General features: G+C 43.0%; 1 protein-coding gene across 6 annotated transcripts in view; it reads left to right on the top strand.

The window, feature by feature from the left end:
* MAGI1 (membrane associated guanylate kinase, WW and PDZ domain containing 1) overlaps nt 1-15453 on the top strand; it is a 633332-nt gene extending 617879 nt beyond the window's left edge. For 5 of the 6 annotated variants that reach the window (XM_049642669.1, XM_049642665.1, XM_049642664.1 and 2 more), the window contains 5 exons: nt 3830-3923; nt 4069-4129; nt 5049-5192; nt 7662-7800; nt 11861-15453. In XM_049642669.1, the coding sequence (XP_049498626.1) occupies nt 3830-3923; nt 4069-4129; nt 5049-5192; nt 7662-7800; nt 11861-12594 (1172 nt within the window). In that variant the 3' untranslated portion in view covers nt 12595-15453. Of the gene's footprint in view, nt 1-3829; nt 3924-4068; nt 4130-5048; nt 5193-7661; nt 7801-9873; nt 9963-11860 lie in introns of all 6 variants that reach the window. The other variant, XM_049642670.1, reaches the window with a different exon arrangement.
* Nucleotides 15454-17562: the final 2109 nt, after the last annotated feature.

Here is a 17562-nt window from a genome sequence, read left to right as displayed (position 1 = left end):
AAGATAGAAGATCCTGTCAGAAGTTAGTGCCCTGATTGAGCACAACACCGTGACAGTGCCTTGAGAGCTAGGATATGCTTTGCTTGAGACATGATTGCTATGGAAAGTGTAGTAATACCCATTTTCATTCCTCCGGGAGAGCTGAAGTAGGTGTAGACACTGCTTGATAAAGGATGTAGGATACTTGCCGGAATTTGTCATAAAAATAGCCAATCTGTCCATCTGTCTTTGAGTTTTAGAAGTCAAATACATTGACACCCCTTCATAATACTGTGCTGGCACATGCTCTTTTATCAGGCCCTCATTATATGGCGCACGTATTGCTTTGGGATGGAGCTATAGATTTGGGATAATGGGCCTCAACTCTGTAATTTAAAAAGCTAGAGAGAATTTCAATGCAAAGTCTTGGTTTAATTCTAGGTGAAGAGTTAAAAGTTTAATAAAACGAGTATAACTATTTTTTTTAGTTTATTATTTTTGAGAGAGGGACAGAATGTGAATGGCGAAGGAGCAGAGAAAGAGGGAGATAAGAGGATCCTAAGTGAGCTCTTTGCTGACAGAAGAGGACCCAATGTGGGGTTTGAACTCACAAACAGTGAGGTCATGACCTGGGCTGAAGACGGACGCTTGACCGACTGAGCCACCCAGACGTCCCCCGAGTATAACTCTTGATACTCAAAATGCATCCTGTAAATCCAGAGCATGTTAAAAATTATTTTAGTGCTCAGAAGATGGCCCATAAAATGTAGAATCAAAGCAGGGCATTTTGTATATTGTATAGTTTTGTGACAGTTGGTGGTGCTTATGCAATAAAATGAAGGCACTTGCCAATTAAATATGATTTCCCTGACACCAACACATAATTCTGTTACACGTGAAAGTGAGACTCTCCAGAGGACTTTGGACGTGTTACCTACCTTGCCTAAGCCTCAGTGTCTCCATCTGTAAAGTGGGGTAATAACTGAACCTATTTCATTGAGTTGTAAGAATTAAATGGAGTAGTACAAGTGGAAATGGACTTAGCACAGTCTTTGGCGCATCATAAATGTTGAAGAAATGGTGGCGGTTCATAGATTTAAGAAAGACAGCAGTTGGAGGAAATTCAGCTAGCTCAAAAAAGCATTTGCATATAAATGTTAATTTTTTTAATGCTTAAAGTTAATCTTCAATCCAAATCATGAAGGCAGCAGGAAAAAAAGAGAGAGAGAGAACACTGTTTCAGAATGGGATCCCACCTGCCTAGAAAAACCCTGGGTACCACAAACACACAAGGACTCAAAAGGGAAACTCCTGCACAATTCAGTAATTACAATCACTTTAATTACAACGAAACGTTCTTTTTGGTATCCTGATTATGATTTCCCCATGGCCCGAACAATCTTGTGATTTCCCAGAGAGTCTCCATAAAATTAATTACAGTGAGCAATATGAATTTTTTTAAAGGACCAATACATGGGTTGATGAAACTTCTGGGGAATCGTATTGACAGGCAGTGCAGTCTCTTAGTCCATTGTTCTGACAGTGCGTGTACTTGATGGCATATCACATAGATTAATCACCTTGGTTGTGCTCGTTAACTGCAGTCATAAAAATGTACCAATAATATGCTTTTAATATTGCGATCCCAGAAATCCATGTTCCCGATAAAAAATCTGGTGATCATCTTTTGTATGGTTTTCATGTGCCAGGCCCTATCCCAAACACTGTCTTCTCCTTAATCTTTGCACGGATTTTCTGAGATACTTCTGATATAATGCGTGTACAGAAGAGAAAACTGAGGCAAAGGAAGTTGAAGTGACTTGGCATGAGTACCAGCCAGTAAATTGCCGAGCTGGGGGTACACACGGCCAGATAGTCCGAGTCTGGAATCTGACCTCCTAACCATTCTGCTAAGCTGCCTCCCATTAAGCCTGAGAAACACCACCTCCCCAGCTCGGGGTTGCCAGGCGTATTGGCATAGTAAAGAACCTGAGGCTGCTCAGAGGAAAATCAAAGCACAGACACACAAAACTTTTTCCCTCTGTTTCAGCCACTATTTCTGACCCTTAATTGACCCCAGGTTCCTTTCCCTCAGAATCTGTAGAAACAGTGGTGAAAACAGACTATGGGAAACTTGGCCTAAAACATGAATTGGATTACATTACAATTTACTTGATCTGTTATATTTTCTTAGTAATCTTGTGCCTCAACTGTGAGAACCACAGGCTCTGTGGCTGAAATACAAACTTAAAATCATAATTCAACTTCCTCGTTTTAGAGTTTAACTTAAGTTCCCACGGTCATAAAATAAAAACTAGGAGTGGTAGCTAGGGCCATAAGTCCAGTTAATGTATTGAGTGCTTACTATATGTCAGGTACTATACTAAGCTTTTCAAATATTTTTATCAAAGGGAAGGGAATTATGTCATCATCCCCTTCTTTCAGAGGAGTAAAATAAGACATATGGCTAATGAGTGGGGAAAGGGGGACTGGATCTCAAGCCCGTGACTTTAACAACTGTGTGCAATGAAATAAAATAATAGGAAGCCAGACCCAAGCTGCGTAATATCCTTAGGAAATTAAAATGGAGGACAGACCACATGTCATTGGGATTTCTGGGAGGTATTGTCACTGCAGTGGACTGCAGTGGAGAGATATCGTCCAGGTGTCCCAGGTGGGAATACTTAACACATTTTCCCATAGAAACTTTGTTACACATTATGGGCAGGTATATGTATTCTGAAAGCATTAAGATGCCTACTATGAGCTGTAGGACTCCTAGAAACTTGTAGGCTATATTGCCCGCTATGAATTAAATAGGCATTCATAGCCTAATCTTAGAACCTAACCACCACATGTAGTATTTTCTTGATGAGAAGATTGATGCCAAGTTCCAAATAGTCAACCTAAAATTAAGTACTAAAGTGCAGCTTGCTCATAACTGCTTGCTATCTGCTTTGATCGTAATGGAGAAATAATTAGTAAAAAAATATATAACCATTACTATATAAGTGATTAAATTTTAATACATGCATGTTGGTGTGCAGTCTGTAGGGCATGCTTTTGAGTGTTTTCAAATTCTGGATCTCCAGACTTCTAGAGATTAATGAAGTTGCTTATGAATGTGGTTAGCGGAGAAGAAAGTCAATTTACCTAGGAATATAATTATATTCATTCCATTAGGGTGGCTTCATGATTTATACAACTTCTATTTACAAACTCTGCCTCTAAGTAATGCAGGTTTTAAAATTAATTTTTCATCAGTGATTCTAGACGAGATCTGTGTAGAAGTCTACATTTTCAGTTGTGCTTCATTAAAAGCACTGGGGAGGAAGGTAGATGTGTGTGTGTGTGTGTAGTCATCAAGATGTTAGCACACTTCTGATTGTAATATTCACATGAGGAAATCAAGCGGACTCTGCTCAATATTGCTGATAAATTGCAGGAAACAGTAATAGAGACGTTTGTTATTAGTCCGTCCAATCCTGGGGCAGTAATGCCAGTGTGGTGCCGTGTTTTGAAGGGGCTGCCATTTTTAAGTGTCAGGGAGGGAGAGACACTTCCCTCGGTTACAATTTTAGGGAAGCATTTCGGGGGCACACTTCTCCGTTCATTTGCGGGGATGTCGGTTGGGAGGAGGGTAATGGGGACATACGTGGCTCTCACATCGTAGAATATCTTAGAATGGTTCTGTGAACTCTTGCTTAGAAATTCCAGTCAGGACGGTTTCAAACAGTGATAGGGAAACCAGGCGTGTCACTCAGATGTGGGACTTCTGCATACCTCCTGCTTTGATGATCTCTCCTCTGGGGCCCTCATTCTGCTGCGCTCTCTCTCCCTCTCCCTGCAGAGTCCTCAAATGCCACTTTGTTGACCAACGCAGAGAAGATTGCCACCATCACCACCACACACGCCCCTTCTCAGCAAGGGGCCCAGGAGACCAGGTCAGACATAACTTTGGTTGCTTTTGTTAGTTTTAAGGGGAAACAACTAACTCCTGGTCTGATGATACTCATGCTTGACTTTGTTTTCTTCCCTTCAATTTCATGGTTTGCTTTGCTTTTACGCTTCTCTCTCTCGCTTTGGCAGGAATACCACCAAACCAAAGCCGGAATCTCAGTTTGAGTTCAAAGCACCCCAGGCAACACAGGTGAGGGCCATTCTTCTTTTTTTTCTGTTTGCTTAGTACATTTCCTTCCAACTTTCTGAAGCTATTTTTTACGAGCTATCTTTTATAAGGTACCCCCAATTAAAATAAATAACCTTTTGTGAGAGGATGTACCAAATATGAGCTCACATTTAGCTGGCTAGGAAATGACATTTTCTGTTACTACCTTTGCAAAATATTCCTAGATATCCTCTTCTAGGTGGGAAAAATAAAGAAAGAAAGAAAGAAAGAAAGAACCGCACTTATCTCAAGGACTGGCCATCAGAGAAAGAGCAAAAGTGCTAATCGCTACTCGGGGTATTCATGCCTGTATTTATGCCAAGAGATGTCTTTTTTTGTTAAGGTGTTTCCCAGACGTGGGAATTTCAGGTGAGACCCGGAGAGCTAGCTACCTGTCTGGCAGGGTGGTAGGAGAGAATGCGCTAATATGCAGGTGAAGGAAACTTGGGAGTAATCCGTTCATGGATTCACTAACCCACTCGAGCTCCTCCTCATCCTGGGTGGGAACCACTCCTCAGATGGGAGGCGGTCGCTCTTGGCATCCTGGTCATAGACACCGCTGCTGTTTTCCAGGCACGTGGCAGGGAGGCCTGTGCAGAATGGCACCACGTAATGAGTTTTCCCGCCACAAATAACGATGTGTGGCCTCACTGATTAAATTTTAACACACGTCTGTTGGTGTGCGGTCGGCAGGCACACTCATGAAATGTCTTCAGATTCTGCATCTGCGAATATGTCAGATGAATGAATGTTAATAAACAGCTGAGAATCACCAAAAGAGGGATAGAGACGGTGCCTTTGTGTCAGATCACCATTTAGGAGCATATTTGGGAAGCGATGTGAAGAAGTATGTGTGGGTATGCGTTCTCCCCTGAATGACTGCATTTCATTTTTTAAATAGGAGCAAGATTTTTACACTGTGGAACTAGAGAGAGGAGCCAAGGGATTTGGCTTTAGTCTTCGAGGGGGCCGAGAATATAACATGGACCTCTATGTTCTGCGCTTAGCAGAGGATGGTCCAGCAGAAAGGTGTGGAAAGATGAGGGTAAGTAGGAAGAGGAGTCTGGAAAAATAAGTCCTCTCCAGTGGCTTTTTGACATGATGTGGCTAGAACCTTCTTGTTCCTGAGAACTACATTTCATACTGCTTTCAGAACACTCTAAAATGCATGACTCCCGCCTAGGGTGTATTTCTCCCTAAAGCATAGTTGATGGTAACTGCTAAAGTTAGGTGAGCCCTTCTGATTGTTCAGGGATGAATGAAGAATTGGAATTACATGCAAACTTACTGAAGTAAAAATCAGTCCTGTGTCCGTAGTTCTTCTACTTAATCTCATATGGTAAGCGCGTCATTTCACAGCAAATCCTAGGATTTACCAGGATGCTTAGAGAGCAGGAAGTCCCTCTAGTCTTGTAGGTTCTGGGTGGTGAGCTCCATTCAGTGTCCTGCTAGTCACCGGCTCTTACTTTAGCCTCAGGAGCAGGTCGACTCTGCCTCAGGAAAGGCCCCACATCTCCAAGCGGGAACATTCACAGTCTCTCTGCAGTAGTCAGAGTTGCAAATTTTAAATCTACACATGCCAAAAGATCACTCTCTTCTTTTTAGGAATCTGGTATCTGTTACTGTGTATGCATGTGTCACTTTTCTGGGGGGGGATTAGATGGCTTAAAAAAAATGGATAGGTCACGTAGATTGAAGCGTATGCATAGGGAGCAGTTTGCTACGAATGAAGAGGAATCAAGACGGTCAGGTCAGGAAAGGAAAAAAGTGCACGAAGCTGGTCCAGAGCAGAAAGAGGGAAAAAAGTGACCAAAGGTAGGGAACTTGATATTTGTATATGAGGCATAGTCTCTTGCTTGTTAAATTTCTACAGATTGAATTTTAATGAACATTTTTTAAATATTTATTTATTCTTGAGAGACAGAATGAGAATCTCAAGCAGGCTCTGCTCTGTCATCGTGGAGCCCAACACGGGGCTCAAACCCCCCAACTGTGATATCATGACCTGAGCTGAAATCAAGAATCAGACGCTTAACCGACTGAGCCACTGAGGTGCCCCTTTGAGCGTTTTTTTTTTTTTTTTTAATTGAGAAAGTAGACCATGCATATGGGTATAAAAAATTAGTGAAAAATAGTGCATAGTAAAAATACAGTTTCCAAAGTCAGACTATATTACCAGTTTCTTGTGTATTCTTTTTTAATGCATATACATGTACAGTTTGTACATATACAAAGAAATCTATAAACTCTATTTTCCTTTTAAGTTTCACGCACATTGGTTATGCTTTTCCATGTGTTAGCCTACGTCAAAAAAGTTTCTGATGGAGTGAAATCTTACCATGGCATTTTGTGTAATGCTGTATAGTTCTCAAGACACATTTACAGTAGTGGCCAGCTTCGTCCTCACAGCTTGGTAGGAATGTGTTGTTAACATCCCCTTCTACAGATGAGAAATTGAGTTCCAGGAAGTTAAAGGATTTGAACAAGATCTGGTAGCTAACAAGTGATAGGACTCAAATTCAAGACCTTAATCTCCAAAGCCAGTGCTTTTCCTCTTCTGCCTTCTGGAAGATAAGCTCCTTGAGAGCAGGGATCTTGCCTGTCTTGTTCTCTCCTTTATCTCCGGTGCCTAGAATAGTAGCTGACACATCGTAAATGCAGCATCATTGTATAGGCATGGTTGTGTTCTCATCAGAAAGTTCTCTGCGGGCAGCAGTTACTTCTAAGCTCACTCACAGCTCAGCTGGCAGGATTCAGTGTCCCTTGGGCTGTTGGCCCTACCTCTCCTTCATGTCCTTATCACAGACTCTGTAGGGTAGCTCAGCACATGCGTCAGAGTGAACAAGTGAGAGGACAAAAAAAAGGGGGGCACATAAGACAGAAGCCAAAAGTATTTTGTAACCTTATCTTTGAACGGATATCACATCACATTTGCCATATTCTTTTTGTTAGGAGCAAGTGACTAATTCCAGCCCACATTCAAAGGGAAGGAGGGGTGCCTGTGTGGCTCACTTGGTTGGGCATCCGACTTCGGCTCAGGTCATGATCTCACAGACTGTGAGTTCGAGCCCCGCGTCGGGCTCTGTGCAGACAGCTTGGAGCCTGGAGCCTGGAGCCTGCTTCAGATTCTGTGTCTCCCTCTCTCTCTCTCTGCCCTCCCTCCCTTGCTCGCACTCTCTCTCTCTCTCTCTCTCTCTCAAAAATAAAAGTTAAAAAAAAATGTTAATTAACATTTTCCGTACTGTTTTATTTTTTTCTCTTAACACTTGCACTTTCTAACCTACACATTTTTCTCTAATTTTCTTGTTAATTGTCTTTCTCCCATTAGAATTTCATCTCCATGAGGGCAAAGGCTTTTGTTTCTTTCACTGCTGGACTATGCAACAGAAGATTTTCTGGACTAGACTCCATAAATACTTAGTAAATCAGTAAATGGAAGAACTTTACATCCTAGAGCACCTCAGCGGCCGGTGAAGCCCTTTGCGATCTTCTCATTTTGTCCTCTCTTTGGCAGATCGGTGACGAAATCTTAGAGATCAATGGCGAGACCACCAAAAACATGAAGCATTCTCGGGCTATAGAACTGATTAAGAATGGTGGCCGCAGGGTGCGTCTGTTTCTGAAGCGGGGAGACGGCTCCGTACCAGAATATGGTGGGTCAAACTATGAAAACATCCCTTCCTTCCCTGGCATGACTCCATGAATTTGTCTCCAGAACTACAGCAGGAAAGTCTTTTTGTTTCCCCCTGTTCACCAGTGTCTTACCAGCCTTTTCGCACCATGTGATTATTTGCCTCGCTTGTTCTGAAATCTCTACACATTTCATCCTCTTGCTTGCTTACGTGGACTGGGACGTGGCCTAAGACAAGATCTTTATAGCCCCTTTCTGATAATCAGAGAGAACATTCTGTCTAGTCCCACCAAGAGTGAAGGAATGTTTGTTTGAACTGTGCCAAACTGTTTCTCAGATCCAATTGTTAGCACAAAAATGACTATACTCCTTTTCAGAAGCAGGAAAGCAGGTTTCCTGAGTGATATGTTGAGGCACAATTCTCTCTCTCTCTGTCTCTCTCTTTTTTTTGTTTGTTTGTTTTATTTTTTGGTTTCTTGATGTTTTTACTGAAGAGGTGTGAAATTTTGAGATGATTTGGGGGCCTTGCTCACCTCCTTTATGCTCTGTATACGACACTTCCGCATCCCCCCCCCCCCTTGCTGGTCCCTACCCCCAATCAGACCACCTGAGCCCACTACTCTAAAACAAACGAAACTGTTGATATATTAGCCATATGTTTTTAGATGAAAAAGGATGAAATAGATTCCCAGTGCTCATCATGAGGGAAACATGTTACTATACCTTTCCTATGGGGAAAGCCAGGTTATACATAGAGTTCCTTTGTCATATGTGTAGACATGATTTGAGTAAACAGCAATGATCTTTACCTAGCTTAGTGTTCTGATGGCAAAATGCTGTATTTTATAATAATTATGTCCTATTTATTTGAGAGTCTTGTTTAAAATAAAATAAAAAAAAAAATCTATGCCCTAGATGTAGGGCTTCTCTTCCCAACCAAAGGTCTACAAAAGTTTCTATAGAAACTGTGATTGAATGGTCCCCATATACGTTGGTCCCCTTTATTAGGGATTGATCTGTTATCACCCTCTTTTCTGAAAGTCATTCTGCACAATTCCCAGTTGCATTTTGGACTTGATCAGATCCTTAATTCAGAGGCAGCTCAAAGAAAAGGAGAACTCCTTTGAAGGACAGTCTTCCCAGGTGTTGGACACTCATACAGGTGTAGACTACAAGGGGCCCAAGGTGGGAGGAGGGAGGAAATCCGATGAGGCCCCTTTAGACAAGGCCAACCACAGGGGAGGTATTTTGACAACATGAAGACGTCACAGCTGTGCACTGTGCTAAACCTCTGACCATAGGTGTATCGATGCCACTGAAACTGTGTAACATTGTCTCCCTTTCTGTCTTCCCTATGCTTCTGTTGGATGTGATATTTCATTTGAGAATCATCGTCAATAACCTGTGTACCTTCTCAAAACCTATGTCTGTTGCACTGAGGATGAAAATCCAACACTAACAAATGTTCTTTGGGCTAAAAATAAAGATCCTTTAAATACTCATTTTTCCAAGAAGGGTTGAACATGCCAGAGTTGTGCTGCTGTAATGTCTCATGCGTCATTTGGACTAAATCTCTCTAATTCTATTGATTAGAGTCACAAATGGGTTATAATATGTTAAGTTCCAATATTTTTCTGACTTGATTGGAACCTGCTTCTCTGTGAGGCTATTTTTGTAATGAGTTTTTTGTACTTAATTTAACTGCCGCGGTCTTCGGGTGGGGGGAGGGAGGGACCTCTGGTCTTCTGTTGTTTATTGTTAATGCACTCCTCTATGCCAGCTTGTCATTGTTCCAGTTGTTTGAAAAAAAAAAAAAAAAGAAAAAGAAAAAAGGATGCATCCATTGTCTGGGTTCTTGAGTCACCTTATATGGCTGTCTGAAAAATGTCACTGTTAGATTGCGGTCTCTGCAGCCTTATTTGAGTGTTGCCTTAGACTGTCTGACTGGACAAATAAACTCTCTTTGCCCCATGTTAACAAATGCAGATTTTTTTCTTTCCTCTGTGTTATAGGGAATCTAAATGTTCAACTTTTTCTCTTTCTCTCTTTCTCTTTCTGTCTGACTGTTCTTGGTGCTGGGCCCTCCCTTCTACAGCGATGATACCTCCTAATATCGCTGCATGTATGAGAAATGAAAAGCTCGGGGAGGCTTGCTTCTACCTTATGGGCCATAATCAAACTACGGTTTGTAGCTCAATCAATACTAGGTGTTTCTGTGCTGTGGCCTAATTTCCTCATTGCTTCTGCTTAGCTCTATTTTGATATGTTTGGCAATTCATTCTGAGCACCCTGCGTTCTTTGAATTGTAAGTACACCGCTGACCCCTATTGAAGTCTTGCTCTCCCTTACCTTAAAAGTAGGTGTAAGAAAGCCCAAGGTTAGATTTATGAGAGTGAGCATAGAGCACCTACCCATACCCAAATCTTAAAATGTTTCCATAAGCTCCTGTTTGTGTTAATTCTAACAGAAAGAACAAGCCTCGTATCACAGGGCCCTCCCCTAGGTCAGCAAGGCTTTGTTAGACAGAGGGACGACATTTTCTACTCACTCAGTTAGCTCCTGGGAAACTACGGCCCAGAGTCCAAATCCTGTCCAGAGCCTGTTTTTCTAAGTAAAGTTTTATGGGCTCCTAGCCACGCCCATTTCTTTTATGTGTTGGCTACCGCTGCTTTTACACCGGAGTTGCACTTAAGTAGTTACGGCAAACTATGCAGCCGGCAAAGCCTTTACAGAAAATTTACAAACCCTGCTGTAGGCTGTATTCCTGTTACTACCAAAACCCACCCTAGGTTTTGGGACATCTTTCATGAAACAGACTGTTTCGTGTCGACCTTGTTGCCTCACGAAATCCTTAAAAAGAGGTCCCGCAATCCCTGCATCACCCTGGCTTGCCCTCCACACGGCAGCACGTTGTTTCCGGTGTTTCCAGGGTCTTGCCTGGAATCCTACGATGTGTGTTACCGTGTTAGTTGCAACAGAGCATCCCTGCTTTGAAAAGAGCTTTCATAATTTCCGGATGCAACCTAAAACATCTGCTGTGTCATTTCAAATTGTTTAATAATAAATAGGAGCCCCCATGGGCTGTTGTGCTTTAAACTATAGATGCCTTGATGTTGTAAGGAGCAGTCCAGTGACTCCACAGCCCCCCGGATGCAATTATGGCTGCCTTGTGTAGTCTAATACTAAGGAAAGTACCTCTAAAAGATTGCATCTGCACCCCCTCTAATGTCAACCTCTATTCCACTCCCTTTCATTTGTCAGGAAACCCCACATTTTAAAAATAATTTCTTAAACATAACCCAAAATTAGAGAAAAGTATTGAATACAATTCACAAAGGTAGAATGTTTAATGGACCCTCACATTACCCGTCACCTGTCCCAGTCATCAACATCCGGCTGCGTTGCCTCTATAATCCCCTTTGCCCGACACCCTGGATTTTTTCTTTTTTAAGAGAAGTGTTTTAAAATAGTATACTTTGCATGCAGTACAACGCATAGAGCTTGAGCGTACCGCACAGGCTTTTTTTTTTTTTTAACCTCTCTATACACCCATTTAATGACCCTGATCAAAATATAGACTCCCCAAAATTCCCTCATGCCCTTCCAGGTCAATAACCTAGAGTATCTTTAAGCAAGATAAAATAAGTATTCTTTATAGAAAAGAATGTTTTCTATTGTGGGGGCTGGGAGGGGGGCAAGAAGGGTGGGCAGGGGGCAAGGGTTAGTGGGTGGGGAAGGCAGAGCAAGAGATAGTTAGGGTGGGATGTTCTGGTACTTTTGGATTACCCTGTTTGGGTTGTGCCTTGCAAGACTGGAGTCCCCACTGACGGCTGTGAGCTCCTTAACGATGTCTGCCCTGAGCACAGCCAACAGTAGCCAGAGGCCGAAAGCCACAAGAACTAAGTGCGTAACCCTCGTGGTTGCAGTCATTCTTCACCGAGAGTCAGTTGGCTTTGGCCCTGCCTGCTTTAACAGCTAGCTATTTGTTTGTTGTGACTAATGAGAGCTCAGGCGTGGGAGTGGGGACAGGGGCTGAAGGCCCTGCCGTACCAAACTGTGGCTGTCCTGTATTTTCCCGGCAGACCCCAGCAGCGACCGCCTCGGCCCCGCCGCCGCCGGGGCACAAGGTGTTCCGGAAGTGAGGGCCGCGCCCCCCGACCGCCGACCACATCCGTCATTGGAGTCCAGTTACCCACCCGATCTTCACAAATCATCACCGCATGGGGAAAAGCGGGCACACGTGAGAGACCCAAAAGGCAGCAGAGAGTATATCAGACACCCCACTGAGCATCACACATGGAACGGAACTTCTAGAAAACCCGACAGCGGGGCTTGCCGACCCAAGGACCGGGCAGCGGAGGGACGCAGAGAGGCACCCCCGGAGCGGCCGGTGCCCAATGGCCCCAAGAGGAGGTCCCCGGAGAAGCGCAGAGAAGGCACCCGCAGCGCGGACACCACTCTGGAGAGGAGGGAGAAGCACGAGAAGAGACGAGACGTGTCTCCGGAGCGGAGGCGCGAGCGCTCGCCCACCCGCAGGAGGGACGGCTCGCCCAGCCGTCGGAGGCGCTCCCTCGAAAGACTCTTGGATCACACGCGGTCCCCGGAGCGGAGGAGAGGGAGCTCGCCGGAGCGCAGGGCCAAGTCCACCGAGCGCAGGCGCGAGCGCTCCCTGGAGAAGAGGGGCAGGGAGGACAGGGTCGGCCACCGAGAGAGGGAAGAGCCCAGTCTGAAACAGGACGCGGGCAGAAGCTCCAGACACGCCCCCGAGCAGAGAAGGCGACCTTACAAAGAATGTAGCACCGACCTCAGTATCTGAGACTCCGAGGCACATTCCAACCTTTACCGTGTCAAAGGTTCTAAGAGGAAGGTCACAAACGTGAAATAATTTAGTTTCTTACCTTGAGGAAGCGTCTGACCCCCGATGATCCTATAATAGCAACAAACATTTTATGCATTTGAAATCTTATAAGAAAAAAGAAAAAATATATATATATATGAAAAGTGTTGTGCCTGATGTATAATATTAAAGAAAGTATTTTTAAATGCATACTTTTTTTGGAAATTATTTGCCAAATGCTGCCCCGAAGGGATATAAATTTTGTTTCTACGTGACCTGTAGAATTGTCAAGAATCGTTCCCTTATGGGGGGCAGTCTTTTTCTCTCCTGGTTAAATAGGACTGTTGATCATTTTCTCTAAGGGAAATAATTGATTAAGTTTAATTAATTTGATGTAGATTGTTAGGTAGTGATGTAGTGCTATCCTGTAGTTTAGGAGTTTTTCTTGAAAAAAAGAGCAAAAAGGCAAAAGTTATATTTGTAGAAGCTGAGGACTCTTTGGGACAGATTAGGATTGTCAATGATCCTAAAATTAAACTGTATGAAGAGACTACTACTGCAAATGAAGGATATTTATAGCTAAACTACACAGCACAAAGAAATGTTGCCTTCTCGAGTCATAGTTGGTTCAGAAAACAGTTTGTACTCTCCCTGGCCATAGAAAGGCACAGAGAGGAGAAGGTTGGCCGCCATTGCCTAGACATAGCCCAAGCACGGATAGATGATCAGGTTCATTAGTATCACCAATATCCGATAAGATCTCATTAAGGCAGCACCACCACAGCTTTGCTCAACTACCGGAAGGAACCGACAGTGAACACCTGTGTTGTCTTGTCTGATTTGAGGCCAAATAGTGGATCGAATGGGGAGCCATGTGCCCAGTGGGAGGGAACCATGAGAATCCTCCATACAGAAAGTGTGTTCCCCCCTGTGTAGCGTAAGCCCAACTGGGGGCAAGGGAATGAGCGCTGGTGGAAGTTACCTCTCTGTTGATATTTAAAGAAGTGAGGGTTCGGGGTGCTTCTTCTTAGAAATGCCCATTTCCCTTTGAAACCCTAATAAAAGTCTCCAGGATGACTGAAAGGGAAAGCAAGACACAGTCCCAGTGGCTCTAGATCGAGTTGGCAAACCTCTGCCCTCATGACCCTGTCCTTTGAGTCTTTGGACAGCAGAACAAAGCATAACAATTTTTTTCTTTTTAGAATGACCCATTCTTTTGCAATCCCGCAGGAGGTGCGGTTGGGTCGGCTCATAGCCCCAGGATGTGGTTGAAATGGATTACTGCCTAGCTGAGCCAAAACGTTTGCTTGTACCTGTTGGACCACTACAGCAAACCGCTGCTTAGGATGCATTGTGTATCTCTGTAGTACTGTTTCGCATTTCCCATACAGACACACAACTTTGCAAGTCAATCACTGTTGTTCTCATGGTACTGTTTAAGGAAACAATGAAAAAGGAAAAAAAAAATGGAGAAAACCAGTCAGTCCTTGTGTGTACAGAGTTAAAAATTGTAATTAATAGAGCCTGTTTAAAAAAAAAAAAAAACAACTGTTGCCTTTTTTTCTTGTATAAAAGAGAATTTATGACAAAAAATTTAGCTGTGAGGAATGTGATACGTGTTTATATTTCTGAATATGGAACAAATTGATTCATTGGGATATATTTTAATGTAATCTAAATCAGGTATGTAAAGCTGTTTTAAAATGGGAGACAATATAAGTAATTCTCTAAAGCTTTAGTCGGTTTGGATACCATCATTTCCTCCATGGGGAGCCTGCTTGTGAATTATTAAGCTCTGTTTGCATTCTCTGTTCTGTTCTTCACTCATTTCTTGCCGTGTGCTATGGACTTAATGCTCTTTCTGTATTGATGAAAAGCAGTATGTGGGCCAATCTTTTTATAAAACACTATGCATATATAAATATCACATTGTTCATAGCTTTATTTGACTTATGGGTTTATACATAACATAGAATGAGTCCCTATAGCTGTGTGGACATGTACAAAACTAGTTCCTTTCCTGGAACAGAGACCGTGTACATTCTGTAGCTGCAAAGGAGGAAAAGGGTCTGTGACCGCGATCTTTATTATCAGTTTTCCACGCGAAGCAAGCATTGAGCTGTGGTAGGGAGGCCGAGGGAGAACACGACTGAATAATGGCATTCTTTTTCATCAGGTTCCTAGGAGCCCACATGGGGATTTTATTCCTAAGGCTCCACTGCCAGGAATTTTCTCGCTGTTTCTAGCAAATTCTGTGATGTTAAATGATCGATGCTCTAGCTTGTGGTCCAGAGTTTTAAATAAATGAAATCAAGGTGGATTTGGGGGAGTACGTCGTGAAATTAACAACTTAATGTCTTTCTTGTCGTCAGAGGTGATATTTGACATTTTAAAATCTGTGTGCTACCCACCTGGGCTTAGTCTTCACCAGTCCGTGAAGACTTGATGTGACAGTTTCCTCTGACTGCCACACATCAGATTTGCTTTGGGAATACTGTACTGTACAGGGACTATGCATTAAGCAGAAAGATCTAGTTTTCTCTGAACTACTGTAACCTTAGATTGGAGACGGATTCTTGTGAGCCTACTTTCCCTAATCCCCCACTTCATGTAAATGTCTTGATGAGAGATGATGGATGAGTATTTTGTATGATTAAATCAAACCATTGAAGAATCCCCCACCCACCCGTTACACAGTTGATGCCTGAAAGAATGTTGGTTGGGGGGGTGGGGGAGAACTCAACACCCTACTTGTATTTTTTAAGTTTCTTTTGTGAAAGATTTTTTAATGCATTTTTACTGTAAAAATACATGGAAATGTATGCATTCCATAACCACTATTGCTTCTGGATTGAAATCTTTCTTGTCTCTGCGTTGTCTCAAGTGTATCACGGTCAAGTAATCAAATGAGGGTGTCTGGCTCCAACTCAGTGCAATGACCCAGTGCATGTCGTTCTTTTGAAAGGGAAGGAATTATGCCTTTGCAGCAGTAGTCCAGTGCCTTGCTACTCAAAGTGTGGTCCGTGGACCACCTGCCTCATCATCACTGGACTGTGTATTAAAAATGCAGAATCTCAGGCCCACCCTAGACCTCCTGAGTCGGGCTGTGCCTTTAACAAGACCCCCAGCTAATTCGAATGCACCTGAAGCTTGAACAGCACAGTATATCTCGAAACCCCGGTAAAAGGCAAGACCTGCCAAGCCATGTGCTTCTCACTTCCTGACGGTGATCTTGAACAAGTTCCTTAACCCCTTCTTAAGCCTCACTTTCCTCTTCAAACAGGAATATCTCAGAGTTGGTAAGAATGAAATGCAAAGTGTTTAGCACACCTCTGGCCATCAGAACGATCTTCAGTAGATGATCCTAAAAAAACTTTGCGGGGGAGCCACTGGGTGACTCAGACAGTTAAGGGTCTGACTTCGGCTCAGGTCATGATCTCACTGCTCGTGGATTTGAGCCCCATGTCTGGCTCTGTGCTGACAGCTCAGAGTTTGGAGCCTGCTTCGGATTCTGTCTCTGTCTCTCTGTCTCTCTCTGCCCCTTCCCTGCTCACACTCTCACTCTGTCTCTCTCTTTCAAAAACAAACATTTTAAAAAACTTTTTTTTTTCTTTTTTGGAGGAGGAGGATTTCGGCCTGGTAGTGGCTGTTCTCTTTCCATTGTCCTGGTTTATTTTCCAATGAAGAAATCTATTCTCACTTTATTAAAATGAGGAAGAAGTCCTTCTGTTTTAATTCCAAAGGTGATGAAGAGTGTGGCCCATGCTACTTCACAAGCATAACTGTGAAGCATAAAATCTAAAACCGAAATGCTGTGCTATGAAGATTAAGATGAAAATAATCTCAAAGCATACCTTTTAGAGCTAGAGATATAAAGCGGAGTTAGACGTGAGCCTAACTAGTCCTATCAGATGAAAAGCTTTGACGTGTGTGCTCACTGATCGTGTCATTTCCAATGACCTTCCAATTTCCTTCACACATACACATTGTTCCTTTGGTATGCCTTAGAAGTTAGGGCTTTCATATAGAACCTAGGTTCCTGGGCATTCAGAAAGGTATTGTGTTTAATAATAGGCCTTCCTACAGTCCATCTCTTTTGCTGTATTTTGCTTTATTTTGTCACCAGCATGGTAATTACGGACACTGTTCACTTCCCTCGTATCTCTTTTGTTAAAGATGGCACCTATAAATGGGCCCTGGCTTACCTGATCATTGAAGCTATTTGTAAAGCCCTTACATCCCACAAGTTCCTTGCCTGCCATAAATAGTCACACTAAAAAGAATGTGCTGGGACTCAATTAGAGCTGGATAATACAGCTGGACTTTTCCTGCTGATGGCCAATCCAAGACCACCTTTGATGGTCTGCATTAATCGTCAAAGGAAGTTCCTCAAGGTGATTTGTCTTATAATCAGGCAACATCATCAGCATTGTGGGTGTTCGGCACGGTAAGATTCTCCTGCTTTTGAAGTCTGCATCATTACAAGCTCCTAAGAAAGGAAGTGACAAAACTCAGGCCTTTCCAATGCAATTATTTGGGGTGTTTTCTCAGGAACAGGGCTTTTGTGAACATTTTTTTGACGAGTACAACTCAACAATATATTGATGCGTGGTGTTCTTCATTAGGAGCTGGAGTAGGGTGGTGTTTCTTCTCTAGCCTGAGTGTTAGAGGAATGCTGGGTCCAAAACACAAGATCCTTTTGAAAGCACATGCATTGAAGCAAGGTGTTATGAACAGTAAATACTCAAGTGTCACATGTGACAACTGCCGTCTACTCTATCACTGTTCTACCTAACTGGAAAGTCTCCATTGTCACATCTCTTGAGGAAATAAGGACTTGATCTGCACAGCCTGGAACTCTATCCACCTACAAGCACTGTCCTTTTAAGTATATTTATATCTCAGGGAATAAAGTCTGATCTCAATGGATCATAGCCTTGAAGAGAA

The sequence above is a fragment of the Panthera uncia genome, chromosome A2 (assembly GCF_023721935.1).
Source record: "Panthera uncia isolate 11264 chromosome A2, Puncia_PCG_1.0, whole genome shotgun sequence".
Lineage (NCBI taxonomy): Eukaryota > Metazoa > Chordata > Mammalia > Carnivora > Felidae > Panthera > Panthera uncia.
The sequence above is the reverse complement of the archived record's forward strand: the minus strand, read 5'-3'. Positions and strand labels throughout refer to the sequence as shown.